The sequence below is a fragment of the Varanus komodoensis genome, unplaced genomic scaffold (assembly GCF_004798865.1).
Source record: "Varanus komodoensis strain SLA01 unplaced genomic scaffold, ASM479886v1 scaffold29_1, whole genome shotgun sequence".
Classification (NCBI taxonomy): Eukaryota; Metazoa; Chordata; class Lepidosauria; order Squamata; family Varanidae; genus Varanus; species Varanus komodoensis.
In genome coordinates, this window is record NW_025335759.1 from 11444166 (window position 1) to 11472151 (window position 27986).

At 53.9% G+C, this 27986-nt stretch overlaps 1 protein-coding gene across 1 annotated transcript; it reads right to left on the bottom strand.

The window, feature by feature from the left end:
- EHD2 (EH domain containing 2) lies at positions 1-27986 on the bottom strand. The gene is made up of 5 exons (XM_044435096.1): positions 26777-27986; positions 20988-21085; positions 11000-11412; positions 5709-5873; positions 1-4243 (listed from the first exon to the last, which is right to left on the bottom strand). Exons 1-5 carry the CDS (start codon positions 27172-27174, stop codon positions 3707-3709), a joined length of 1611 nt encoding a protein of 536 aa, XP_044291031.1. The 5' UTR covers positions 27175-27986; the 3' UTR covers positions 1-3706.

Sequence of the window (27986 nt, forward strand, 5' to 3'; positions counted from 1 at the left end):
TTCAGAGGTGTACATACAGCGTGTTTTATTCTGGTTGAAATGCCGTTAGAGCCACGGAGGCACGCTGTGGGATCGGCAAGGAAGGCTGTGCCCCTGGGCCCCAGGGAGACCGTGAGGAGCAGCCCCTTGGTCTTGGCAAAAGATGGCCAGCACATTCCAGGCCCATGCGGCGAATGCCAGCATGCTGCCTTGATGCTGTCGTGTGATGGAGGGGGCCCACATGTGCCGTCCTCTCCTGAAATCCCCGTGGCTGGGGCAGCTGTTGGTGAAGAAGGGTGGGAATCCAGACCTCAAGGGCCCCCACCCCCACCCCATAGTGAAGTGGCCAAGGGTGGACCAAGGACAGACCTGAGGCCACCCCTTGGAAGCAAAGCAAGCCAGGCAAAACTTAGTCAACAAAATTAGGTTATTCTTATTTTCCAGGCGATCGGCAACCCCGATCGTTGGTTTTCAGGTTCTTGGGTGGAGCAGCGAGGATTGTGATTGACCGTGCTGAGGATGGGCTCGTGCCCCAGCTGACTACAGGATAGGACCCAAACTTGCACAACGGGCTAAAAGGATTCATGGCCCATCCTAAGCCACCCTTGGCACCCTCTGGATGGGCTGAACTGCAGCTGTTCTCCTCCTCCAGTCTGGAGGATGATGGGAGTTGTAGCCAATGCATTTGGAGTTGCAAGGCTGGCCTATGCTTCGAAGCTTAGCACTCTCTGTGGCTGGGCCAGCCATGTCCGTTTCCCCCAGGTCTCTCGACGGTGCAGTTTAATGCCTTGTTCCTTCTCCTCATCACCCCAAGTTCAGAAGTCTCCCCAAAACCTCCTCATGTGCAGCTTCATGTCACCCACCAAGGCAAACTCCGAGAGAGAGAGAGAGAGAGAGAGGAAAGCAGCCATGACACACGGAATAAGTTTGTGCCTTTTTTTTTTAACAATAGTGAGAAGCACAAGCTGTTGGTGAGCGGTTCAAATGTGAGACTTGACCAAGATAAAAGGAGTTAATCTATACAAATGTATGCATGATGCAGCACGGGTGGAGTACAGTCATAGTTCTTCTGGGGGTAATCCATGCAGAGCACTCTCGTGAGGATGAATTTGCCCCCAGACGGTTTCCCTGCTGGCAGGTCTGGGTGGGCAGAGCAGGAAAGGCCGAGGGGCAGACCAGGAAGTTCTCTTAGTAGGAGTGGCTGTGTGCTCTCCAGGCCGCGTCAGGAGAGGATGCAGTGCCGTGGGTTTTCTGCACAGCCCTCAGTTTGCCATGCCGCTGCAGGATCCGGGCTCCGAGGAGAAAACTCCAGCAGGGGTAGCCAGCACCAATATACAGCCAGACCCCTCTTGTGATGCCCTCCAAGGTCAAGTGACCTCCCCTTCCTTTGTGTTAATTTTTTTAATGAACTGGCAGCTGAGATTACTGTGAAATAAGTTTCTGTTGGAGCTGAACACGGGGGTCCCAAGCTCTTTAATGTGTTGGGGCAGAGACCACACGCCTGCCTTGTATTCATCTGGGCAAGCGATGTTTCCCTTGCCTTGTCTTGCGTGGCAGTGACTTTGTGGTTGTGCCCAGGAGTTTCTCAAATTGCCAGACATTCCCCCCAGCCCCAAAAGGTTGCCTACTCCTGAACTAGCAACATCCTGAGAATCTCCTCTTTGTGTTTAAGTAAGTGGCTAGACCTCATGATTTTGGAAAGGTGATTGGAAGCTTCTTTATGTCCTTTCATTTCCAATGTATCATTTCCTTTAAAAGAATAGCTGAATAAACCAGAATCAGAAGCAGTACAAGTCTACAAGACGAAGCAACCATACGCAAACACACACAGCTTGAGGCTTACAGCCAAAGACTGGACATAGTTGGAACCAACATGTGCAATCCAGATCTCTGAATCTTGCCCCACATCCTTGAGGTTCTTCCCTCGCCCAGCAACCACGGGGATTATCAACACTCCCAGCTATGATCTTCCAACTTCAGCCACCCATGTACGTTCGGTGACATCACAGCAGCTCAGCCAGTCACACAAAGGGGCCCACTGACAGCTAACAGGTATTGCTAAAGTCAGGGGTCACCAAGCTTTCAATACTGGGATCCCTGAGCTTTTAAATGTGGCACATTTCAGCAAGTCTGGCTTGAAGGTCCAGGGGCTGTATAAAACTGCAGCTACCAAAATTTGTGCACTTTTTAAAAGTAGAGGCACCCTCAATGTTGAAAGTTGATCACCCTGGGTGAGGCTATTCTACGCATTGCGTGATATCTTCCAATGGCAGAATGTGGGTTTCCTTCCTGTTTTTCCTGGTGGCATGGAAGATACCCAGCGGTTGTTTCTCCATCTTCCAGAGTCACAGAGACATAGTTGCCAGCCCTGAGAAAAGAGGTGGGGAGCACCACAGCCCTGCTCATCTCCTTGGTCAGGTGTCCAGTTTTTCTGCTAGGGAGCAAGGAAGGCCTATTACGGAATGCCACAGACTTCCCCTTCCAAGGAGCTTCGGCTCTAGGACGGGAACTAGGAATCTCTTCAGAAAGAAGGGGGCGGGGCGGCAGCAACTGAAGCCTTCACGGCTACCCAGATATCCAAGCAGGATTGCCTGGACGCGGCCCGTTCTCCACCCACCTCCCAGTCCCTGAGTTGCACCCTGGAAGCACCCCTCGGCTTGGTCAGTGAGCGAGGAGGTGCCGAGCGAGGGGCCAGGTGAGGCTGAGGGCGGGGCAGCAGCTGGAGGGACCCTCGACACCAAATAGGAGCCTCTAGCACCAGGGAGGGCAGGCTGCCCAGCCACCCACCAAAGGGGTCCAGGCAGGATGGGGAGAGGGGCCCTCCTCCGGAGCCCTTCTGCAAGCTTCCGGACGAGGCGTTCTCGTGCGCCGAGCTTCTCCTCACCTTCTTCCACTCCTGCTTCGACTTGTCTCCCCCTCGGTTTGATGGAAGGGGTCCGACAAGGGCCAGGGATGCCAGAGAAGCCGCCGGCCACCATTGTCCATGGGTCGCAGAATGTCTTGCGCATCCGTGGGACACCCACCCAGAGAGAGAGGAGGCCTGCTGTTTTCCAGGGATGTCAGCAGGGAGAAGAAGAACAAGATGGGCTGGGGCCGCCTGGAGGCTGAACTGCTGGCAGGGCTGAGGCCTGCTGAGCAGGGTCACAGGGACTGGCCTTCTCTTGGTCTGCGGGGACACAGTGAGGCCTGCGGGAGCAGTGCAAGCCCGAGGAAGCGCTCTCCACCTCTAGTAGCTCAGGCGTGATGGAACTAACAAAGGGTGGCCACTTGGCGCTCCGTGAGCCTGATTCTGAGGGGAAGAGTCCTCTGAGGGAAGTCCAGGGCAGCTGGATCGTTGGCACAAGTACAGAAAAGGGAGGTGCGGGGCCGAACTGTGAGACCAACTGGAGCAGTTTAATCCAGGCCTAAGGGAGCGAGGACTACGTGAGGAGAGGAGCTGCGGCCTCTGGAGCTGGACTGCAGCCTTTGGGGGGGGGGGTGCTAGGGAAGGAGGGCAGGCAGAAGGCAGAAACAAAGTCTGGGTTGACGGGCGGAGCAAAAGCAGGACTGCCGGATGCAGAGCAGCTGCTGTGTGGGGATTACGGCCTTCACGAGGCGCTCGAGCCAGGAAGCTATCTTTGGGAGCCCAACGGCAGCGGAGGAAGGCGGCTGGGGCAGCACCAGGGCCGGCCGGAGCAGTTCAAGCCTGGTGTCGCCGCGGCGGCGACGGCGGGCCCGGGGAGGCCCCTCACTCAGCCGAGCCCTTCTGCCTGCGCTTGGAGGGGGGCACCAGGTGGCGGGGCAGGTCGGATGGCAGGCCGTGGCCCTCCAGCTTGACCTCGATGAGGTGGCTGGCGAGGGCGAACTCCTCGTCGTCCAGCATGCCGTCGCGGTCCACGTCGCTGAGCTTCCAGATCTTGCCCAGGACGGAGTTGGGCAGCTTGGTGGTGACCATCCAGTTCTTGGCCTTGGTCCCGCTCAGCTTGCCATCCGTCGGGGAGAGGTTGTAGAAGATCTCGTCGTACTTGGGCTTGTCCTTGGTCACCACCCAGTCGTCCTCATCCACCCCCTCGTAGGCCCCCTCCGTGGCTCCTTCCACGAAGGGGCCGTTGCGGCTGCCGTCGAAGGCCCCACCCTGCACGATCTGCTCAGGGACCTCCACCTCCTCCTGGCGCAGAAGAGGCATCAGCTTGGCGATGTCCAGCGTCAGCAGCTCGTCCAGCGCATCCATTATGCGCGGCTTCAGCCCGTGGAATTTGGTGAAGTCGTGCACCATCAGCATTTCCTGGGGGAAACCGGGGGGGGGGGGAGATGACACAGCCTGAAGGCGCGGCCCCTTCCTCCTACAGTTACTGATCCTGCACCAACATGTGCCGGCCAGGTGCGCACACAACGCTGGGCCATGCTTTATTTAATGCGCAGTTGGGTACCCTATCCATTTTGCCTGACAGGTGATGACACAAACAATGGTTTGTTGGTCAAGCTGCGGGTTGTGTGTTCCCTCCCCCTTCTCCCATTCCCGGCATGTCATGCTGGCCAGGGTCAGCGGATGGGCGAACACCTGCCTGCCAGTGCGAAGCAGCACCTTGCGAAAGATCCCGGCTGTGGCCAGAAGGAATGGGGGTGGGGGGCAGGCAAGGGATTAAGGGGCTTTCTACAGGGGGGCCAGTGGTTCAAGTGTTGGACTCGGAACTGGGGGATCCAGGTTCCAGTCCTTACTCAGCCATGAAGCCCACTGGGTGATTTTGGGCCGGTCACTGACTCTCAGCCAAGCCTACCTCACAGGGCTGTTGTTGTGAGGATAAAATGGAGAGAAGAAAAAATATGTAAGCTGCCTTGGGTCCCTTGAAAGGGGGAGGACAGAACTATAACAAATGAATAAATAAGAGAAACAGTTGGCTGTTAATTGGCTGTCTCTACATACGGCTTTGCCACAGAATTGCGATCCAAGCACTGCAGGAAGAACGTGCTCCTCCTCCTTTTCTACTGTGTAACCTGCAGCTGGCACTGGGGGGCAGCAAGGCAGTGCCAACATAAAAGAGGAAACCGAAGGCCTTTTGCTTTCGCAATTAAATGCAGCATTTCCCCTGCTTTAAAAAAAAACTCCCTGAAAGGGTTCCTTCAACACTGAAGTGAAAGCGGAGGGTCACGAAGTCATCTGGGGAGCCCATCAACAACCGTAATGCTGTTTAGGGAATGCCGAGCACAAGATACAGGCCTCACGTAGAAAAGCCCGGCAGATCCTGCAAAGGGACTGTGTCATTACTGGAATCGGGATTTAAACCGAGTGGCTCTTTAGAGGGCAAGCAGCTCCCGGCAGGGCACATCAGCTCTGCATTGTGGCACCTTTCAGACTGCAGGGGGAGCTGAGTATTGACGTTATTCGGTATACAGGCACGTGGGTGTGGGGGAAAGAGCAGGTCAGCAAAAAGAAAAATGTTAGCCTGGCCTTTTTCCTGGCAGGCTAGCTTTCTATCTGCAGGATCTCTTTTCCACAGGAAAATACTCAGCCGTACAAGCCGACAACCTGCAGTCAGGCAGTGCACTAGGCAGGAAAAGTTTTAGTCTGAGCTGCCGGCCTAGAGCTGAGGTCAGGGACAAAAGTGGGGCAGGTAACAGCTCCACGCAGGGCGCCACACAAAAATGCGGGGGGGGGGCACACCATTTTAAGGCTTCTCTGTATCACATTCCAATGGCAGAGCCTATAGGCGGCTCTTTGAGGTGGTGGGGGGGGGGGGCCCTGCCCGCACCTGCATCTTGCCGCAATCAGGGAAGTCGCCGGGAGAGATGTGGTGCTCGAGCTGGATTTTGGCAAAGATGACGGGCAGCTTCTGGATGAGCTGCTTCTTCTTGTTGTCCTTGCCAAAGACGGAGGGCATCTCCCTCTTGAGGTGGCTGATGATGTGGGCATGCACCTGGAGACACAGAACAGACGGGGCACATTATGGCTTGTCGGGCAGGGCTCCCCGACCCTTTCGGACCGTGGGGAAGGGAGGGAATTCAAGAAACTGCTCTGGGCACTGCCAGACGATGCCTTGTCCGTTGAGAGCTGCTTTGGCGGCTACCAGTTGTGTCCCTGGATCTGAGGCTGTGCTTTCTTCAAAACACGTGTTTGCTTGGGGTCTGTTGGACACCTCAAGTCTCTTAAATAAGAGATGGTCCGATGCAGAGAACTGCTGGCAGCGCAGTGCAGCTAATGCTTCTTTTCAACACAGGTTCTGGCAATGTCCAGTACCTGCTTCACTTTGGGAGGAGTTTATTGCACAGATAAATTTTGTAGCAGGACAATCTTTAACATTCATGGATGTGCCTGCTCTTTTAAATTACGTACCTGCTTCGTGGAAGAGGAAATGGATCCTCCGCATCATGTTGGAGCTAAAAGACTGGTATTACGAACGGAGAGAATGAATGCTCACCTCCTGCAACACAACGACCGAGCGCCTTAGGTAGCCTGCAGACGCCAGCTCCAAGTACTTGGATATTTGGACAACTTTGGTTGGAGCCTATGTAAAACGACTAGAGTGGTGTATGAAATTCCACACAAAGCCGTGTCCGTATGTGGAGGTGGTAGACCAGGAAGGAAAGGAGCACAGAGAGGAGAGCGTTCGGGGGACAGGGCGTTCAGAGAGCTAAAACGGCCAAAGCAACTGTGAGTGATGTTGGTTCCCATTTCACATGTCACTTCAAACATTGTTCCAGGCTTCCAGGCCAACCGTGTGCCACCAACTCTTTCCCTCAAGGTGCAAGCCCGTGTGTAACAAAGCAAGAGAACATCAGGGAAGCTGCTCGCATGCAGCCCTGGGCTCCCCTTCCCCACATCTGGGTCAGCAGACACCTTCCAGGCTTGCCCCCACCTCCTCGGGCCTTTCTGGGGTCATTTTCTCAGCTCTTGGCTGGATTTATTTCCCAGCACTTCCTGCACAAGGCAACGCAGCCCATTGTCCCGGGCGTAAGGAAATCTCCACCATGTCAGTTCAGCTCGGCTCCCCTTGAGGTGCCAAGCCAAGCTGCAACTGCAGGCGCCTGCAGCGTGAGAGAGCCTTGAAAGCTCAGGCAGGGCAGGATGCCTGAGTGGGGTGGGGTGGGGTGGGAGGAAAGAGATAAGTGGCGGACACATTCACGGAGCGCCAGGTTGTAAATCCTTCTCTGGTCGTGCCAGGGAACAGCCAGACTAGATGGGAACGTGGATCTGAGCACGGCTACCTTGCTCCCGGTCCCGCTCCCCAGCAAACCCGAGTGTTGCTCAGGGGCCGCTTGTGGGAATTCTGGGGCCCTCCAGCAGTCCCTGGAGGCCTCTGAAACCCATGAGCGATAGAAAGACCAGGTGTCCTGCTTTACAGGGGGCAGTCCTCTGTGTTGGAGAGCTGGCAGACAACAGAGATCCTTCAAGTGCGACTGAGAGAATTGTGCCATTGGCATTCTGGCAATTCTGGCACCCCCAGATGCCTTGGGGCTACAGCCCCTGCCAGCCCCAGCCAGGGATTCTATGCACATCCAGGGGACAGCAAGGTCTTTCCTGGTGGTGTAAGCAAACCAAGCACGTATAGGGGGCATGACTTTATTCTGCTTCTACCAGGCACGGTTGTGTGTGGGGGGTGGGGGGCAGCTCCATGCAAGGCAGTGGGCCCTTGAGCCTTGAAAGGGTGATTCCATGACCCCCTCACCTGGGGGTCCACACACGGCTATCAATGCCGCCATAGGGACCAGAAAGCATTTGAAACCCAAACAAAAAGGACTAGATTCTTCGGATTAAGAATGCCTCCCATATTAGGCTCTGCTCGCTTGGGTCAAAGTGCGGCACACACAGAGTCCCGCTTGCTGGCTGGAACTGTTTGCCCAGCCAAGCTGGCGAGCAGAGCCCCACCGGGCCACGTTTCCGGGTCTCAGCTCCAAGGGGGACCCCGAGCTCGGGTAATCTTCTCCCCACCAGCCCCCTCCTTCTGTAGGCACCCCCTTCCAGTCTCACTGCAGCCCCAGGACCGGGGTGCCTCTTGCACTGCAGAAGAGCCCTCCCTGGGGGGTCTTATTTGTTTAACCCACCAGGCTGCCTTTTTTTTCTTTTTTGCTAAGCTGGGAGGAAATGGCCGCTCTGGAAAGGCCTGGCGATACTAATCCATCCTTACAGGTGACAGGAAAAGATAAGCTGGAGAGAGAGAGTCTGGAAAAAACCCAGAAGCTTCCTGAGCTTTGGGGGGACCTGTTGGCTCCTTCTCTGGGAATCCAAACAACCCAGTAACATAATAAGATTTGAGGGAGGGAAGGGAATGGAGGAGCCTGCGAAAACAGCCATCTCTCTCCCTCGTTGAGCAGAATGGCACAAACTGTTCTGCACCCGCCATACTGTATTTTCCGAGGGAAACGCCAGGCGGCAGCTCCTCACAATCCTAACTGAGCCCTGGAACACTCCAGCATGGGGTGCCTCGCTGGGAAACCCCTTGGGCAGACTGCACGGCACCCACCCCCATCCTGGCTTTGACGCAGGGTCGTGTGGGCGGAAAGGCAGCCCAGGCCGGCCACTGCAGGGCTCGGGGGGATCTTTTGGTCCAGCCAGCTACTCACTGCCATGGTGCAGTGGCAGAGTCCTGCTCCGAAGGAAGGAGACCCCAGAGGGCCCCACCGCCTCCACGAAGGGCAGAAAAGGCTCTTTCCTAAACCCTGGAGAGTTGCTCCCGGTCGGTCACCCACACTGGGTTAGGTAAGCCAATGGCCAGAGCCAGTGGCTCAGTCTGCACGACACAACAAGCTGTCCGTTTGTAGGGTTGCCGTCGGCTGGGGCACCCTGATGGCATGTCACAGTGGGAGCCACAATGGGTCCCAACGGAGCTTTGCAGAATCCCCCTGAGAGTGAGGCTTCCCAAAGGATTCACCCAAGGAAAATGATCGATATTTAAATTTTTAAAAGCAACGTATGCTGTCATTTGACACAGTATTGTATGAGACCTCCGCATGATGCTGTGTGTATAGCTGCTCTGTCCGTGTGAAAGAGACAAGCACTGATATTGCCACTCTCTTTTGCTGAAATGCTCCTAATAATAATAATAACAACAACAACAATAGCAGCAGCAGCAACCATGGTTGTTGCGCAGTGCAACGCTTTTCCAGGTGGGTTCACTGCCAGGGGTCGGTGGGGGCAACCCTGCAACAAGCCCTGAGTGGTGCTGGGCACTGCAGTCAGGATGCAGCCCTGCTTCTCCGCCATTCTCCAGGATTCCTTCCTTTAGACGGATGTCCAGAGCCAAGGCAGTGGCCGAAGCGACAAGGCAGCGTCATTTGGTTAATCAAGAGGACGGAAGGTGCTGCCTCATCGGAAAGGCTTAACGAGAAAACCAGAGCGGGATGCAAAGAGAGAGGGAGGGAGGACCTGGGAAAGAGGAAAGGGGTGTCCGAGCCCATAAACACAATGTTCCCTGAAGCACAATAAAGACTTCCTCTGTGGGGACGTGGCCATTGTTCCAGAGGAGGAGGTAGCTGAAGTCCCTTCATCACTGCCTGGAAGAACGGGAAGTGTGGCAATAAAACCTGGTCACTGAGGCAAACATTGGTCTCCACCAATTAGGAAAAGCGAACAGGTTCAAGTGGATGGCGGAAGGGCCTCTATCCAGCAATGGCTGGTCCCATATGTCAGGGATGTGGAATGGGTGACCCTTCGGATCTGATTGGGCTGCAATTCCCATCATCCTTCACCACTGCCTAGGTGGGATAGAACTGATGGGAGTTCAATTGCCCCAGGTATTTCTGATCTATTGCTTGAAACTCTGAGGCAGCTTTCCCCAACGTGGAACCCATCGGATGTGTTGGATTACAGCATCCATCACCCACAGGCAGGATGCTGAAGGTCATCCCACATGGGCTTCAGATACTGGGAGCTGTAAGGAGAACCAGGCTGGGGACAGCAACTTTAAAGTAAAGAATTTTTACAATGGACAAGAACATGTGCAACTTAGAGCTGCTTTCCACAAGGCTTTCAGCCCACTGCTTTGCCGAGGCTTCTGCTTCCAGACTCTGAAAAATTAAGATTGGATCCTTTACACGTGCTTTTTCCTGAGGTTTTCCTTTCTCCGCCTTAGATGTTCCATTGCACAACCACAGGGTGGCACTGCGGTACAGCAGAATTGCAAAAATACAGGAGCATCTCATTCCCCTTCATTCCACCGTTTTCAGGTAATACTACACTTTCCTTGCCCTACAGAAAGCTGTGGAAATGCTCAGAAAGCCCCCGAGAGGCCTTGGAAGACGACAATATCAACTTCATTCACCGCAAACACAACCTTTCTGCTACAATGCCCTCACCTTCAGCAATATTTCCGGTCTCCACCTGTCCCCTTGTGATGGAAATTCTCCCACTGGCCAAACCGAATGCCATCAGACACTGATTCCCGCTATGAATATGAACACATCCAGGCCTGCTCTTCCCTCTGGCCCAGCGCAACAGACTAATCCTGACACTGCTTCAACACGACATGTGCCAATCCTTCAGTCATGCACCCGGTGTTCTCCTGTGAAGTGGGAAATGCCCCATTTCTTCTCCTGCCCCGTATCAGGGCCAACTCCAAGGAAATCCTGGTGGTGCTGCAGCTTCACCTACCCCACTGCGATGAGACGTGCCCTTCCTTTACCTCTGCCTGGTTGGAGGGCAACGTTCTCTGACTGTGGGAGAACGCTGCAGTGGGCCTCCTTTTGGGTATCCTCGCCCAGCCGTCCTGTTCTGACACAGCATCCTCTCAGTCCGCCATGCCCTGCTTTTCCCTCCCATTCCATTGTGACAGAAATGTTCTGCTGGCGGCCAAAGGCATTGCAGCAGAGGAATCGTGCTGGCAAGGCCACGGGCAGAGCCAACACGCTTCCTTTTCCCAGTGGAGTGGAGCTTTCCCCACTGGTGCTGCCCAACCCGAAGCCCCCGCTGCACCACCCGTCCCGTTGCACTGGGGAATGCGGCTGGCCTGACAGCCCTTCCTTAGCATGTCCTTCTTCTTGGACGCTCCTCCAAGCCCCCGGGCTTCCTTGTCTCGGCTCCTTCCCTGCACAGGCGCCCAATACTCACCCGGACCAGACGGGCTCTCTTGACCAAATCGTTAAGCTTCCTCAGGGCAGAATTCCGGGGCAGGTTCTGGATGTCCGTGAACAAGTCCTGCTCCTCGAGCTCAAAGAGCCGTCGGTTGTCAGAGATCATCAGTGGCTCCGACCAGAAGGACCCGATGTAGACACGCAGCACCTCGGGGGTGTTGAACACTTTGCCCAGCGACCACATGAGGGCGCCGTAGACCCGCATCAGTTGCTGCGTCTCCACCATGTCGGCCTTGTTCAGGACCACCCGGATCTTGTCCTCGTTGCCCTTGAGGGCCCGGATGGCCTCCGAGAACTCGTCTGAGATCTCCAGCTTATGGGCGTCAAAGAGGAGGATGATGAGGTCCACACGCTCTGCGAACCACTGCAGCACAGCCGGGAAGTCATAACCTGCGAAGGAGAAGGCAGTCTCACACAGTAAGAGGCTATTTCACACAGCCATGCCAAGTGCGCCCCCACCCAGGTGACCTGCAGCGTTGGGCCATGTGCACTGGGCTTTGGTGTGGAGCACTGCCAGGTGTGGCAAGCTCCGGCTAAGGCATGGAGGTGGTTCTTCGACATTGCAAGCGCGCAACCTTTGGCCCGCGAGGCGAATTCAGCCTTTGGAGGTTGACCGTCTGGTCCGTAGTCCCCAGCCACTTGCTTCCTGAGGCCCCTCCGCAAGCCCTGCCCCCTGGCCCAGAGGCAGCTCAGGGCCTCAGGAGGAATTTGCTGGCAATCTCTAATCTGCAGCAGACAATCACGAGGGGATCTTGCTACATGTCAAGCGGGTGAAAGTGTGAGGTGGGCAAAACCTCATGGCCAAGGTGCACCAGCCAAGATGGCTTCCATGCCTGCAGGCCCTCCCCAGGAGCAGAAGACTGCAGAAGACAGTGGATCAGTCATCCAGGGTGCTGGCAGGGGCTTCAGGACATTGGGGCACATGTGTCCAACACTGGGCCTTTAGGAATAATCTCTCCCTCCCCCAAAGCATTTTGTCCACATCCTCCTGTAGGTGATGTAACTTCGAGAAACACCGGAAACCACTTCATGAGGAATCAGCCCATTGGCCTCTTCAGCACAGTTCTGCCTACACCGAGGGTAGGCAGTTTGGAGCCCTCCAGAGGCTTTGGTCTACAACTCCCGCCTGCCCCAGCCAGCATGGCTAATGGCCAGGGATTCTGGGAGTTGTAGTCCAAAGCATCTGGAACACACTGGGCTGCCTACTCCTGGTCTATGCTAAATGGCAGCAGCTCTCCAAGAATTCAGACGGGAATCTTTCTCTGACCAACCTGGGGGTGTTCCAAGAGTAAACAAAATACCTGACTATACTGGACTAGAGGATCATCCAGCCCCTGTCAAACCCCCCTCCTTGCTCTCCAGGGGCAGGGAAGCACGGGATTTCCCTCTAAAGTTTATCACTCCCTTGTCCTCTATTATTTCCCCTCAAACCACAAGAGTGAGCCTAACATTTTGCAAGTAAGTTTGCTATTCTCCGCAGGCACCACTTCTTTTAATGCTACCCAAAACAGATTTTTGTAACAAAGACAGAGAAGGAAGGAAGGAAGGACGGAAGGACGGACGGAAGGAGAACTAATCTCAGAAAAGAAAAAAGATGGAAAGGAAAAGCAAAAAATAAAAAAGGCCTGTGCCACAAAGAACATTTCTGTAGGGTCCTCCACCCACACCAACCTGGACGCATTTTCCCTGTCCAACGAAAGCAGTTTTGTTTTCACTGTAGGCAATTCTCCTCCTTGCCCCTCTACCCGCCCCATGAAATCTAAACACGTTTCATAGCTGTTGGATGCCCGCCATCAGCTCAGCCGCTCCTGCCTGCCTCTTGGCAGCCACGGCCCACAAGGCCTGTTTCACAGCACCAAAAAAGGAAACCGAGCCGTTCCATAGGAAAGTCTGAGCAACGGGGCCTCATTGTTCTGACGGATTCAAGAAAAATAATAAAGAAGCGTGATCTAAATAAAAGGGCAGGGGGCTGGCCACACGGCCTTATCTCCGTGAGCCATGGGCCTTGCTGGCTTACGCAGGGGAAAGAGAGGACGCCAGAGGTCACTTGCTTCTGCGGAAGAATCTGGAATACTCCACTCCAGATTGGGGTCACAAGATAGAGATACCGAAGGTCAGACAAAGGAACCATTCTCTGCTCCGGGTTTGCCCCTGAACAGACAAGGAAAGACTGGCCAGGCTGAATATAACAGCAAAGTGCTCTGTGGGAGAGCGCCAGTCCCCAGCTTGAAGCACCGGGGCTCAATCTGGAGTGTGGGAGGTCATAGCAAAGCTCCCTCTGGGTATGTGCAGAGTGCTTTTCCCTCCCCACTGAGCAGCCAAAGCCAACCCACAGAATTGTGAACAGGCATTAAGGTGTTAAGAATTGCCAGCGGGGAGTGCTGGCCGGAAACGGGCATCTGTGATGAATGGGCTGCTTCTCGCTTCTCCTCTCCTCTCGGCCAGGTGAACCTCAGGGAAGTTGCTTGTGCACACGGCAGCAAGCCGCTTTAGAGAACTGAACGAATCTCACCGTCGCCTGCAAACACTGTGTCTTTGCAGGGCTTTTTTATCCTTCTCGATCCTTTGGGTGGATTAGTCAGGAGAACACACAGTCCAGCTAGGTATCCACGGCCAGCTTTCCTGGCAAGCGGCCCGTGCCAGTGGCCAGTGCTCTGGCTGGCAGCGGGCCCTGGGCTTCTGGCCAGGACCAGATCCCATCCATGAACAATCTGGCACGGCAGGAGAAGGCTTGGCTCAGGAGACGAGAGGGCTGTTGAGCAGTGATTATTCACTGAAGAAGGATTTTCCAGCCTTTCTCTTGTTTATTTAAGAAAGGGAAGGAGGAAGAGGAGGAGGGATGAAGTGAAGGTTTCCAAGTTCCTCCTGCAAAATGAATGATCCGAAACAGCTCATAATGGAATCTGACTCAAGAGATATTGCCAGATGGAAAAGAATTCCACATTCAGGCGAGGATAAAAGGCCTCTGTATGAGGTGGGGCTTCTGCTCGTTTGCATGGGAGTCCGGCATTCGTTGGGTCGGCACCTCTGCTGTTCCCACATGGGCCAGGGATGGGTTCAGAATGCAAGTTCGCTCTGTTTGTAATGCTCAGAGAGCTGTTGCAAACTAGGCACTGTTCCTCCGAGTTCTTCTCTGCTTCTTGTGAAGAAAAAATAAGATGGTGCATGTGTGCCGCCTGCGTTTGGATAGCACCCCTTTACTCTTGAGGAAGAGCTCATGACTGCTCCCTGGGAAGGCCTGTGGCCACCTGGCCAGGCTGCTTTGCATTCAGCCCCTCGGTACAGGGCAGCTTCCTCAGCTGCTTCTTGCTGCCTCCCCCGTCCAGCTCCTGCTCCGGCTGGATGGGAAATTCTGTGAGTGGCAGTCCGAATTTCCTCTGGAAGCCACCAAGCTGGGGAGCCTGATTTTGATCCATGTCTGCCTGGCCCTGGACAAGCATGCCAAGTCAAGCGCAGGCTTCGGAGGATCTGGAACAAGGATCACGAAGGGCAGAGGTGGAAATACGGGTTTCTAGGCGCAGTATGTGAGCCAGGCCAGACAAGGCAGCAGAGGCCACGGATGCCCCAGCTGTGGTGCTTAGTCAACTCTTGGGAAGAGGCTGCTGACCTTTCACAGCTGCTCATCAGGCAGATATTCAACGGGTGAAGCCATTTCTTTCTCTGTCTCCTGCTTCCCCATGCCGAGCAATGCTTTCCTCTGCTGAATTCATGCCTGTCACGCCGCCACTCAAAAGCACAGCAGGGCTCGAGATTCTGGTGCCCTCGTTTGGATGTCCAATTCTGGTGGGTGCTTTTCTGCAACTGCCGGCACCAGCACACCCCGGAGGAAGAGAAGCCATTCACCGTGGCAGGCAGGCAGGCAGGCAGCTGGCTCCGAACGTGTGCCGACTCGCGGCGGGAATTTCCTCTCCGCTCTGGAACCCCCATGGCTGCGCAGCTGCGCACAGGTGAGGGAGCCAAGGAAAAGGGCGGGGGGGCAGGGGGGCGGGAGGCAAGCCTGGACTGGCAAAACGGTTCAGAGGGAGGGGAGAAAAGCCCATGGCTGGCATGGCTGTGGCCGCCCTCCTCAAGTCACAGGGACCCTCTGAAAAACTCGAACAGCCAGCGAGTGTGTGCGTTCGCAGTGGTAACATTCAGGTCAAGCAGGCCTGTACAATTTGCAGCCTGCTGAGCTAGGAAAAGCCCTATCCCCTGGAGCCTGGCAGCGTGCCCCGTGCTTTAAGAAGGCCCTGTTCTCGCCGTCCCAGGAACCCCACCAGCCACACAACGGAACCAAGCAGGTTTGCCAAGGATCATGCCTGCTATGACGGGTTGCCTGAGTATTCGGATTAGCTTTGGGTCTCCCTGGGTGGACAGGTGACCTCTTCTATGGAGAACAGAACTCTGTTTGCAGGCAACCCCACCCTTGCCTACTTCTGGAAAGGCTGCTCGGTGCAAGTCTAATTTAAAAAGAAAGGCCTGTGAAAGAGCGCCTGCACAATAAAGCAAACAGGCAGGAATACGGCTCAGCACAGCAGGCTTCCACACAGTGGTAGGATGCACCATGTCACTTGTCTGCCCCCAGTTTTCCAGCTCCCACCTTCACATGTGTACACGCAGGCACACCACGTCCGCCCCTGGACACAAGCCCTTCCTCCTCCGTCCCTGGCACGCCCGGGACATTCCTCAGCATTTTGCACAGTGAATCATCCTGTCTTCAGTTGCCATGGCGCAAGGACTGCTCTTTCCCATAGACACCGGCTGACTGGCCTCTCACCCTCCTCCATTTTGCAGCACGCATTCCCCTCCAGTCCCTCCTGAGACCGCAAGAAGGCGGCCAGCCCTAATTCCAGCCAAACCTCACCCAGGCTTAACCCTGCAAAGTATAAAGCGATCGCATCCTAGACAAGAGAGCGTCTTTGTGCATACGCGGAACGCCTCACCTTTGGATGGAAATACTGTTGCTAGGATTATTAAACACAAGCGTGACCAGTCTCCAAAAGAGGACAGAGGACCAGTGATACATCAAGCAGGGTGCCTCACAATCTTTCCCGTGACCCCTGAAAACAGTCCTCTCAGGAAAGCTCCAGGTAATACTCATCTCCCGCCCAGCCACCCTGAGTGAAATGCAGAAGCTCACCAGCCCTGGGGCTGGGCCAGAAACGTCCGCTGGCCCTGACGGCCGCGACCTAGCCTCAGCACCCGGCCCAGCGCTCTCTGCACCAACGCCCTGGCTACTCCTTGCGTCTTCTGCACCAAGCAACTGCCCCACTCAGTCTAACAGTAGGGCCGGGCAGCATGTTCCAGGGCTGCCAATGTCACCCACCCACACTTTTTTGCCTCCAGGGTTGGCAGTTTGGGGGCAGGCAGCTCTTGGCCTTGGGGCCTCCAGCTGCTGACTGGGGCCAAGCTCACTTGCAGAAAAGATCGATGGTGAAGGCAGAGCCCAGCTGCAGGAGAATAATGGGCTGTTGTAAGAGAGCTTTAGAAGAACACACCATCTTTCAGGCCAAGGAAAATCTTGACCATGGGGATAGATTTCTGGCAAGGAGTCGCAGTAAACAAGGCCGAGTTTGCCCAGGGCGTGGCCTCCCCTTCTTTCCACTCCACCCTCTTCGCCGAGGTGGGACATGTCCAGATTCTCTACATACTTCAGTGCAAAGTGTGGAGATAATGCGAGAAGGCCGCTTGAGGCTTTCCGGGGGTGCCCAGCAACCAAGAAATATTAGGAGAGGGCTTAGGAAAGAGCTCTCCCTGCCCACGGAATGAAAAGGCACCGAGGCCAGGCCCATCCTGTGCAGCGGGAGCCAGCAGTTCCAAGGGGAGATGAATACAGCAGGGCTAATGTCAGCGAGAAAGCACAAAGGCTTCCCCCAGCCACACCCTGCGTGAGTGGAACATGCCGGCACTGGCTGTCCTGGAAAAGAGCAAATGCACCATCTCCGAACCTCCAGTGGCCATGTGTTTCCACTGAAATTCCCATCAAGCAGTCTTTGCAAAGACTTCCCCTGGTATGCTCAAAACAACAGCCATGCCAAGCATGGGAAGCTGCTTGCCTGACACCGAGGTTCTTCCCCACATCCAAAATGTAAAACTTTTCCCTTGTGCCACTGCATGGAGGTCGGGCAGCTTTCCCCAAAAATATGAACATGTTTGAACACGTCTGTGAATGTGAATGATGGGTTGGAGATGGCTGGGTACACAAAGACGAAACGTGTGTGTACACACCAAAGCCACTCTCAGCTCTCAGAAAGCGAATTCTGCCTCCAGTCCAAATCATGTCCGTCCCTTCCCTCTTAAAGACACTACTAATTAATCTTTTATGCCAGCCTGGCCACCCCGCCTTCCTTACAGCTTTCCCCATTCCCAGCGAGGCCTCCCTCTGCCCCAAGGCCCCAGTCTGCACCAAAAAACTACACAGAACAGTCTCTTCTTCCCTGACAAGTTAGACAGAGGCCCTCCCTTGGCTTTTCACCTGGGAGCTGGAAAAGTTCACCCACGAAGCCTTGGTCACACCCCTGCTCAGAAGCACTCCTTCCCCACAGAGGCCCGTCCTCCCCACTGCCCCATGTCCATGCTGAAGAAGAGCTCCATGTCCCCCACAAGCCTGCCTGGGGCTGCTGAAAGGCTGCTTGTTCCCAGTGAAACAGTCCTCGCCGTGGCCGACTGGAGACGCTTATGGACTCGGGCTGGAAGGCCCTGCATCCAGAGCTCTCTGAAGACAAAACGCTCCCTTGACCACGTTGGTCCAGCCGCTGCCTCTTCACTTCTCGTGGCGGAAAAGGCTGTCGCTGGCGACTCGTTCTGGCGGCTGCAGACTGCGTCTAGGCCCAGAGGACGCAGTCCTCCATGTTCCAAGAACTGGGGGACACGAGTGTGGGAGATGCTACCACACGTGTGTCCTGGCTGGGGGCTTCCCACGGAGGCCTCCGGCTGTCCACTGCGTAAGCAGAACGCTGGACGAGTGATGCCCGATTCATCCAGGCAGGCCTTCTTTTGTCCTACCTTGCAGGGCTCCTGTGAGCATTAAAGAGAGGGAACCCTCAGCCGTGCCCTTCTGCATTCCAGGGTGCAGCTTCTGCTAAGGACCCTGGGAAATGTTACGACTTGTTTATGTTTTTCAAGGGCTTTATCTGGCGCCCCTTGCCTTTTCTCCTTCGTCTCTCACCATTCGCCCTTCAAGCATTTTTTGGTCTCACCTTGTCCCCCTCTTGGCTAAACTTGGCACAATTGGACCCAAGAGCACCCTTGACATGCACCGGAATGCAGAGAGCACATCCAGAGAATGGGTTTATCTGCGGATGCCTTTGCTCGCTCACTCGTTCGCGCTCTCTCTCTCTCTCTCTCTCTCTTGTACATTCTGTTCCCACTCAATAGTTGCCCTTGTAACCAATTCGTTCCTGCATTTGCTAAACTTTTCCTTGCATTTTGTAAGCACTGTGTGTGTGTGTGTGTTTGGCAAAGGTTGCTGGCCACACAAACTAAACTGAACAGTTACATCTACGCTCACGGTCTCTCCCTCTCCCTCTCCCTCGTCTTCCCCCAGATTTACTCCCTCTTCTCTTAAACTTTGACTTGGAGCAAGAGTGAACATTTTACAATTCACAAAGCCAAACGCAGCCGTGTTAGTGACAGCTCCATAAATGCGGCATTTGACCGGCCTGAAAATGCTCACAGGGCATCGTGGGGCTGGCGCTCATGTGGCCCCAGTGCTCCAAAATCTATATTCCTGTAGAAGCTTTATTAGGGCAACCAAAAAAAAAGACAATAATGTGCAAGCTTTTGAGATCTGGTGTCTGCACAGGGAAGATGCTACAAAAAGCAGGATGTGCAGAGGGTGAAGGGGAGAGAAAAGGACACTGTATTATGTACTGCACTCGGCTCCATGGTTTCTGCAGGCTCAGCTTCACATTACCACGCTTCCCTCTTCTCCAACCATCTTTTTGTACACACAATCATGTTGTGTATGTGTGTTAAAGAGGAAGCGAGTGAGCCTCTAATGTTTGTCCCACACTGACCCTGAAGCTTTGACAGCAGCCTGGGATGGAGAAATCCAGTGGGTGATACTTTTCCTATCATGGGGAATTAAACAGTGAGGAACAGTGTCAGCCAGTCCTGCCCCGGCTGGTGTCCTCAGCTAGCTCTAGCTTATCAAGTTGCTGCTGATAAGCACAGGGGCAGAGTCAGGAAAAAAGCTGGCTACTTTAATCCTGTCTTGCCCAGCCAGCTGCCTCCTTTGTTTTGAAATGGACAGCGCACTCTGTTTCCCCGGAAATCAGCCCTAAGGCCAAATCACTATGTGCCAGAGCAGGCCTAGCGGGCAGGCAGGAAGAGCATGGAGCCTGGCACTTCAGGCATGGCCACGGGCCAGGGAAACACCCGGGGACACAGCTGGCAGACTCAGAGGGATGAGCCCAAGCCACGGCGTGCTCCGCGGCAGAGGCCAAAGCACAGCGAGTCCGGCAGCATCGGAGACGTGGCCGCAGAGCCAGGGCTACAACCCCACTCTGTCCACACCACTCCAGCCTCCCAGGGTTTACCATCAAGCAGCCCCTTCCTGCTGACATATGGGGGGCCCTTCTGCCTTCGCTCTCCTCCAAACCTTAAAGCTTTAGCATCACTGCTTAAGCTGAACCTTAATCCCCAGGTACAGGGCTGGATAACTTCAGCCAGATCTGGCTTGCCTCAGCTTCTAATCCAACCCTCCAGGGTCCCTGGATGGCCATGCCCCCTTCCCCACACTGCCGATGGAGGTTTCCTGGCTTTTGCACTCCCCAGACCTCTTGGTACATTGGCCCCGTCCCACTTTGGCCCCGCCCCTTTGCCTACAGCCCCACCCACCACTGGGGTGCACCCCCAAGAACTTCTCTGACATGGAATTTGGGCCTCTTCCTGGATGAGGTTAATCACACTGGCCCAACGGAGTGGCTTCTGGACCAGCATTTATCAGCATGAAATGCTCCTTCACTCGCATTTAAGGGCAGAGTCACCCAGAACTTCCCAGTAGCTGCCATTACTCACCGTGTTAAACCAGTGGTGAACATAAAAGTTATTCTTTATCATTTAACAGATGGATATGATGCTATAACACATTCACTGAAGTGGTAGTTTGCTGTTATTTTAATCTTGATATATGTTTTAGAACTAGACTGAAAACAAGCGGCAGCCACTCCAGAAGGTGTGGCAAGTACGTGGCCTTCTGCAAAAGGTTCACCTCCCCAGCGAGACGCCACCCTCATCAAAGCCACAGAAGAGGGGAACCAGCATGGCCAGGATTCTGGAATCCAAGATGTGATGACAGACTGAAGGGGCGAGTATGGATTGACGTGGGTTGTTGCTGAAACAGGGGTTATGGTCTTGTGTGATTCCAGCCAAGATAACAAACCATGCTTTGTTCACCATGAACAGCCCACAGTTTGCGACCTAACAAGAAACCATGGGTTCTCTTTGTGAGTTGTTCCTTGTTAGCACAGCCGGCTTCAAAGAAAACAGTGACCCACATTTCAACAACAATTCACAGTTCAACAGCAAGGGCTCAGTGTGGTTGTCAAGCTGGTCTTTAAAACTGCCTTTGAAAGAAAAGGGTTTGCTTAGCCAGGAGGACAGAAGATCACAGCGAGACAGGACAGCTACCATCAGATCTCAGTAGAGTTGTACTCTGTTGCTCCAGCACTAGAATGAAGAGGTGGATATGGCTGGATGAGCTTCCCCGTAGTAGGAGCTGTTCAGAAGTGGAGCGGAATGACTCTCCTGCACTGGAAGCATTTAAGCAGGACCCAGATGGCCACCTGTCAGGCACGCTGTAGCGCGTGCTGTGCTGAGCAGCGGGGAGTTGGTCTAGAAGACCTTTAGGGTCCTTTCCAAGTCTATGATTCCATGGCTGACTTTGAGTATGCATTAAAAGAGAGTACAAAAAGCCTGCTTGTTCCAGTGTGCCAGGGCGAGTTTAAGCAGGCCCCAACTTTGCTCCTAGCAGGTCACCTTACCTCTGCTCACACGCTGCTTAGCACCTGACAGGATCCCCGGCGTGTCGATGAGGCTGATGCTTTCCAGAACCTGGTTGGGCAAGTGGGCACACATGAACCTAGGAGGAGAGAAGAGGCCAGAGGCCAGGTGAGGGCTGGCAGAGCAGGGCAGGGCAGCAACAAAAAGGGAGAGGCACCTACGTAAGAGTAGCGGTAAAAATGAGCCAAGAAGCTGGAAACCATGTTATCCGAAGCCCTGAGCAAGCCCAGTGGTGTCACTGGGAAAGTCTTCAGAAAACTCACAGATCAGTCGACAGCATCTTCGGTTGATTAATCTGCTCTGCCAGCGAAAGATCGCAGCCCTGTTTCAAAGGGTGGAATGAACTCATCCCTTTGAATCGCAACTGCATATATTAGAGTGGGTTTAAAATATTAAGAAATAACCAAGAACTTGATTCTAGGGATAGTTATTTTGAGCCAAATCCACTGAGTTCAGTGGGACTTTTGCGTAAGTAACGAAAGCTTGCAGCCCCAAGGATGTGAGATCTGTACCATTTCTCTTAAAGACTCAATGAGCGTTTTGCCTTCTTTCTGCATCAAAGTTGCCTTCATGCTCCACCAGATTCTGTCTCATAGTTATGGAGGGGCAGGGAGGGAAGGATAAATCAGATTCTGGGGTCCCAGCGGAGATCTCCAGGGATTCATCTGCAAATGCGGAGCAAGCGCTGAGGCAAACGTTGCCAAAAGTCAGGCGGTGCTGTGTGCCTGAAGTGCAGTTTTTGTTTACAAACCCCCTGAAGGAGGAAGGAGCACAGTTCACCCAGTATAAACAAGGATGCTAAAAGTAGACCCTTCCGGAAAATATGTAGGGACATTCCACTCGGCAGTTTCCCACTGTCGTGCAATGAACAGTAGCTTTAAAGAAGACTGCTTTAGTTGGGGGGCGGGGGCACATTTTTTAAAAATGGGAACATGCTCTCAGCTGTATCTTTACGCTACAGCTGGCGGAAATCATGGCGAAGCGTGGAGATGCAACGATAAAACATCGTGGATTTCTGCCAGACAGGCAGCAGCTAGCCTGATCCTTTAAGAAGGCTGGCGAATCAAGGGCACCCCCAACTCTAGTACCCTTCACCCCACCTTTGTGTACTTTGCATCCTCCAATTCTCAGACCCAAATCTACTTAATAGGAGGCCAGGGCAGCTGGGAATGATGGAGTTCCATCTGGAAGGCTGGCATTGTACATGCACATGCAAAGTACGTCCCATCCGTTCCCTCCGCCTCTTGGGAGTGAGCGAGGCGGTCATTCCTGGTGCTCCTTCCAGGGCCAGGGCGGCACCAACTCTTCGGATGAGGACAGCGAGGGCTGGGAAGCAAGGTCTGTGGACACAGAGACTGCGGAAGAAGGCGGCCCCATCTTGGAACAACTGTGTGTGTGCATGTTTGCACACGCACACGCACACGCACACACACACACACACACATATATAAATAAAGTAAAATATGGCTAAGGCTGGCGAGCACCTATTTTTCTAGCTTCACCACCTGGACAAACCTGAGAGCCGCAGCGCTCTGCCATCTTCTGCAGCCGTCCAGCCTGCAAACCCGCTCCTTTTTTCAACAGCCGGCACACACGGATGGGCGGTTGCTTTCCAGCCGTCCAGGAGACGGGGTGTTCCTAGGACAACCTGGCACAGAGAGCCCTGCTGCATTCCAGGGAGGCTGGCTTGCACGCTGCCTCCCCTGCCCCACAAGCACTATAGCCTGTCTCCTGCCTTCCTCTCCGCAGCCCCACCAGAAGATAGGGAAGGTGGAAACAGGTGCCCTTTGCATTCTTCCCAGTGCTTTCCCTGCCACCACCTGATTTCTGCGAGGAGGCTGGATAGCCTCTGCAACGCTATGAAAGAAGGAGTGGGAGAGGGACTTCCCAAGGTCTGGGAGGGAAGCGAGGGGGACTGGTGCCTAGTGGGTAGAGCACGCCTTGGAGGCCAAGAGCCCCAAATGTTATGATACTAGGTATCATTTTATTGCTGTTACGTGAAGGCTCTTGCCTGACGGAAAGGTGGCGAATGAAATTAAATACTCGACCTCTGGGATTTAAAAGGATTCCCCCTGGTTTCCCCCATGTTAACACTGCCCTGTTCTTATAACACCCACTTCTGAAATAGGATGCTGATTTCAGCATCGCCTGCTCAGGTGATCCTGTGAGGTGGCAGGTCTTCTCTGCTCCTCTGACGGGAGTCCTTCTCCTAGCCTCCTCCCAAAGCCCACAGCAGCTGCCAGGCCAGAATGGAGGCCAAAGGAGGGAGCTCAAGCACTCGTGGGCCAGGCCGGCAACCTTTGCGGGCCAGGTCAGGCCTGCAGGCTGGCAGCTGCCTGCCTCTTCTCTAGCTGCAGCCTGAGGTGCAGCAGTCGGTGCTTCACGTTAGCGGTCAAAGGCACCGGGCCAGTAAAATGTTGGCAACCCTACTGAAGAAAGTAGGTAGGGTTGCCAACTTTTCAACTTGCTACTGCAACTGTGTCTTTGCCAGAGGCTTCATCTTCAGATGGGATCAAATGAAAAGGTTTCTCTCCAGCCTGTCAGAAGCTTCACTTCCTGGTGCTGCCAGCACAAGAGCAGCGCAAAACACAAGAGCAGACTTGGCCAAGTCTTCTCATGATCAGCTGGCAAACCAGGGACAGGAAACATTTTCCTGCAAGGGCCACATTCCTTCAGGGATAACGGAGGTGGGGGCAGACCAAAGTGGAAGGGTCCATCACCTCTCTCTCTCTCTCTCTCTCTTGCTGACCCTCCCTTCTCCCCCCCGCCCCTTCCTCATGTCCACTCTGCCCAACACTCTGAACAGAGGTCTTTTGAAACTAAGCAGAGAACAAGACTTCAGGTTGCCCCCTGTGGTAGGATATATTGCCCTACGGAATGCTGCTGCAGTTTTCATAACCGCAGAGGTGAGAAACGGAGAGAAAGGGGTGTGAATTTCCTGTCACTGAAGCACCGCGATGGCAAAGCACAGAACACTGGGCAAACTTCTGTGCAATCTGAGCAGCGCAGAGGTGGGGCCCACAATTGTAATACTCCCACTCGTGGGTGGGCTGAGGGGCCAGGAGAGCTGGACTCCGGCCATCCGCACGGGGAATTGGCACGGCACAACCATTACGTGCATCTGCCAGGAGCCTGGAACGTCCCGCCCGCTGTGTCACCCAAGTTTCTTTCTCCCATCTGCAAAAAGAAGACCTGAATACTGACACGCCTTACAGGGATGGCACAGGGATTACCTGAGTAATGCATGCGGAGTGAACTGAGCCTTCTATGACAAGGTGCGGGGAGAAAGCGGATCTCTAAATATTTCAGGTCTCATTTCCAGTATGCCAGGCAGGAACTTCTGGGAATGGAACTCCAAAACATCCAGAGATCTGCCTTCTGAGAGCCCTGACCAACTCCCAGCACCAAAGGATACTGGAAGTTGTAGTCCAACCCATCTGGGAAGCACCAAGTTGGGGAAGGTTGCTGCAGTGCAAACTATGGCTGGCAACCCACAGAGGGTGGGGATAACATCTTTTAAACCAGTGCAGGAGGACAGAAGGGGAAATTACCCTGCTCTTCCCCAGAACGATTCCAGTTTATCTAAATCCTTCTTAAACTGTGGGCCCAGAACTGAGCACCGTATTTGGAGTGAGGTCTGACCAAAGGTAGAATGGAATGATTACTTCCCATGATTTTGGAAGAATGCTTTTTAAGAGTGCAATGGCCCCTTTTGCAGCCATGTCACACTGGAAGCTTGTGTTCAGCTTGTGATCAAGCACCACCCCAAAATCTTTTTCACGTGCATCATCACCAAGGCTGGTAATGTGATCTTCTATCTGTGCTTCTGATTTCTTTTCCCCACATTTAGATCCACAAGAGGGGCTGCTGCACTTTTGGAAGAGAGAATTTTGCTAGGCCATCTTTTTAAGGTGATGAAAAAAAACCCGACACCAACGTTTTGGAATTCCCTTGCCCGTGCCACAACTAACATCAAGGAAGCCCCCCTTGCAGTCCAGTTTGCACACCCTGGCAGGGGGAGCAAGCTGACATGGTTTGAGAAGTGCATGTAGGTAGCTTTATGCACTGAACTTGAAAGGTTCCATGCATCCTGCCCTGCCCTGCCCTGCCCTGGATGGTGATGAGGACCACTTCAAAATGAAGGTCTCCCTGATGTCTTTGGGGACCCTCCTATCGACGCTGCTGAGTGGAACCCTGCACATCTGCCCCAAAGCGCTGCCTCTGCAGCACCACTGGATGGCTGGCACCCTTTTGCTGGTGCAGTTGCTCACATGCCTGTAAAACAGGGCTTGACAGCAAACAGCCCTCGGCCACCCCCAGCATCCTTGGCCTTTTGCGCAGTCGCAGCAGCCCCCCCCCCCCCAAATCTCTGCAACTGAGCTCTCTGCAGCCCCTGCAGCAGCAGCCATCGCAAACCCACCCATCATTGTGCCGTAAAACAAGCCATGCGGGGAGCAGAAGCACATCCCCAGCAGCACTGAGAGAAAATTCAGCAGGGTGTGGCAGGGGTGAACCTTCCCCATGTGCCCCAGGCAGGTTTGCCCACCACTTTGAAAGCTGCAGGCCATTTGTTTCCAGCACTCAGAGGAATGCCAGGCCAAGGACGTTAGCATCTGTTGGATGTCTGGTCGTCAGGTTTTTTGCGTCCTGTCACCCAGTGGGGAAGGAAGGGTGAGAACACCAGGAAAAGCCCATCACGGGGCTTCTGGGGACAGACAGTGGAACAAGGGCAGGAGCGACCATTCCACCGCCATTTTCAAGGGGAGAATCCAGGCTTGAACTAAGTTCTGCCCTGCCCTTAACCGCCTCTAGAATGCTTCTCTGAAACTGGGTGGTCAAGAGGACCCAGAAATAGGCTCGATGCTGACTCAAAGTGGGACATACCAGAAAACCACCAGTCTTTCCTTTTTGTTTGCAAGTTACTTTTTAAAGAGAAGGGGAAAGACAGGTAGAAGTTGGCAACCAGGTACAAAGGCGCTCCTGTCTCTAACACAGATGAGGGAGCTTCTGGCTTGGGCAGCTTCTCTTTCCAGTTGCAGGACAGGCTTTCACTTGATGAAACCTCATCTTTGTTCTTCTTTATATGTAAGGAATGGCTGTCATGCTCCTCTGGTTAAAAACCTTTCAGATCTGCTGTTAAGGACACAGTGGAAAGCCAGAGGGGGTGGGGGAGGCATAGCAGTCAAGAGTGTCCGATTAAGACTGGCGAGGCCCAGGTTCAAATCTCTGCCCAGACATATAGCTCCATGACCGATCTTGAGACGGCCACCATTTTTTGGTCCATTCTACCTCGCAGAGTTGTTGTGAGGCTAAACATGAAATGGGGAGAGAAGACCTATTTATACTGCTAGATAGGTAGGGGAGTTCCAGATCTGATTAGCAAAGGCACACACAAGGTGAGAAAGAGAGGATGCTCATATAGGGTTAAAACATTGAAATTTAGTGCCATGCTGCTTGTCTGGAAGCTGCTGGCTCATTTAGACCAACACTGAATGCCAGCAGCTCCCCTGGGTTTCAGGTGGGAGCTTTTCCTGCCTCACCTGAAGATCCCGGGGATTCACACGCAGGACCCGCTTCATGCAAAGCAGGTGCTCTACCCACCGAGCCGCAGCCCCTTTTTGTCAGCTAAGAGAAGCAGGTCTCAGGTCTGAAACGGTTGACACCCACCACTGCAGAGCCCCATGTCACTATTCTGAGGCTCACTAAAGGACGCAACGGACACAAGGCCAGAAAAGATGGGAGAAGGAAGATGGCGCCCTGGTACACTCACCGGTTCAGAAAGGTGTTCCCAAAGGGGTTCAGTTTTCGGAAGGGCTTCTTGGGGTCCACAATGAGGGCATTGCCTGGTATGATCCCCTCTGTTTCGCCATGCATGACAGCGATGAACGAGTCAGTGGTAGGCTCTGGGCCAATGCGGCTCCCAGGGATGTCCTGTTCCAGCAGGTACTTGATAAAGGTGGTCTTGCCAGTAGAGTATTGGCCCACCACCAGCACCATGGGCTTGTTGTCAAAGTCAGCATCCTCCAAGGCCGGTGAGTGAAAATCATGGAACCGGTAAAACTCCTCCACAGGCAGCAGCTTCCTCTTGTAGAGGTCCTTCAGACCCTCCGTAACTGTGCGGATCACTTCTGGGGTCTTCTTCTCATTCTTCTTCATCCAGCTGAACATGTTGCCAACCTGAGAGAGAGGCACAAGGCCCACCTCCTTGGAAATAAACTCTAAATTGAGAAATCAAGGGTGATAACAAAAACCAGGAGGGAAAGAACCTTGGCTGGAGATGAATGTTTTGATGGGCTGGCCTTTTAGAGGACTATATCAAGATCAACAGGAACAGGGAAGGCCCCAAAAATGGCATCCAAAGATCTCAGTATACAGTCAGTTGGTGAGTCTCTAATCCTTCCAGGACCTCAGATCAAATGAATCAACAGATCCTTTGGGTGGTGTCTGCAGATCTTCTAAGTCAAAGATACTTGAGCGGGTTGCTCCAGATCTTGAAGGGTGTTCAAGAGCTTTGTTTGGTAGATTCCAGGGGAAAAATAATCTCTCCTGTAGAAGTCACCAATCTCTGGTGCTAAACTTGCTTATTCTCTGAGATTCAGGTGCACAAAAAGCACAGGATTTACTTTGCCACTGGATTCACACAAACTGGATCAGAAAGAAAAGCTCCCGTGCAGGAATCACTAGGTTTCTTCGGTCTCTTTCGTCTCCAAAATGCTGTGGGAAGAGGCAGTGTGCCAGCACAAAGTGCGGTCCAGGCTAGGGTGGAGCGTGGAACTCACAGACCAATGTCAGCTTCAGATGGAAAATCCCTCCTGGTTGTTTGTTTGTGGAAATGCAGGCTTTTCCCACCCTTCTGGCGTCCCAAATAGCATCTGAGCAGGACTCCAGTTCGGACTAGATGTTGGTTATCCAGAGGAGCAGCTGCCAGAAGGCAGGGGGCAGAATACACCAACATAAATAATCCAGGAAAGAGGGAGAGG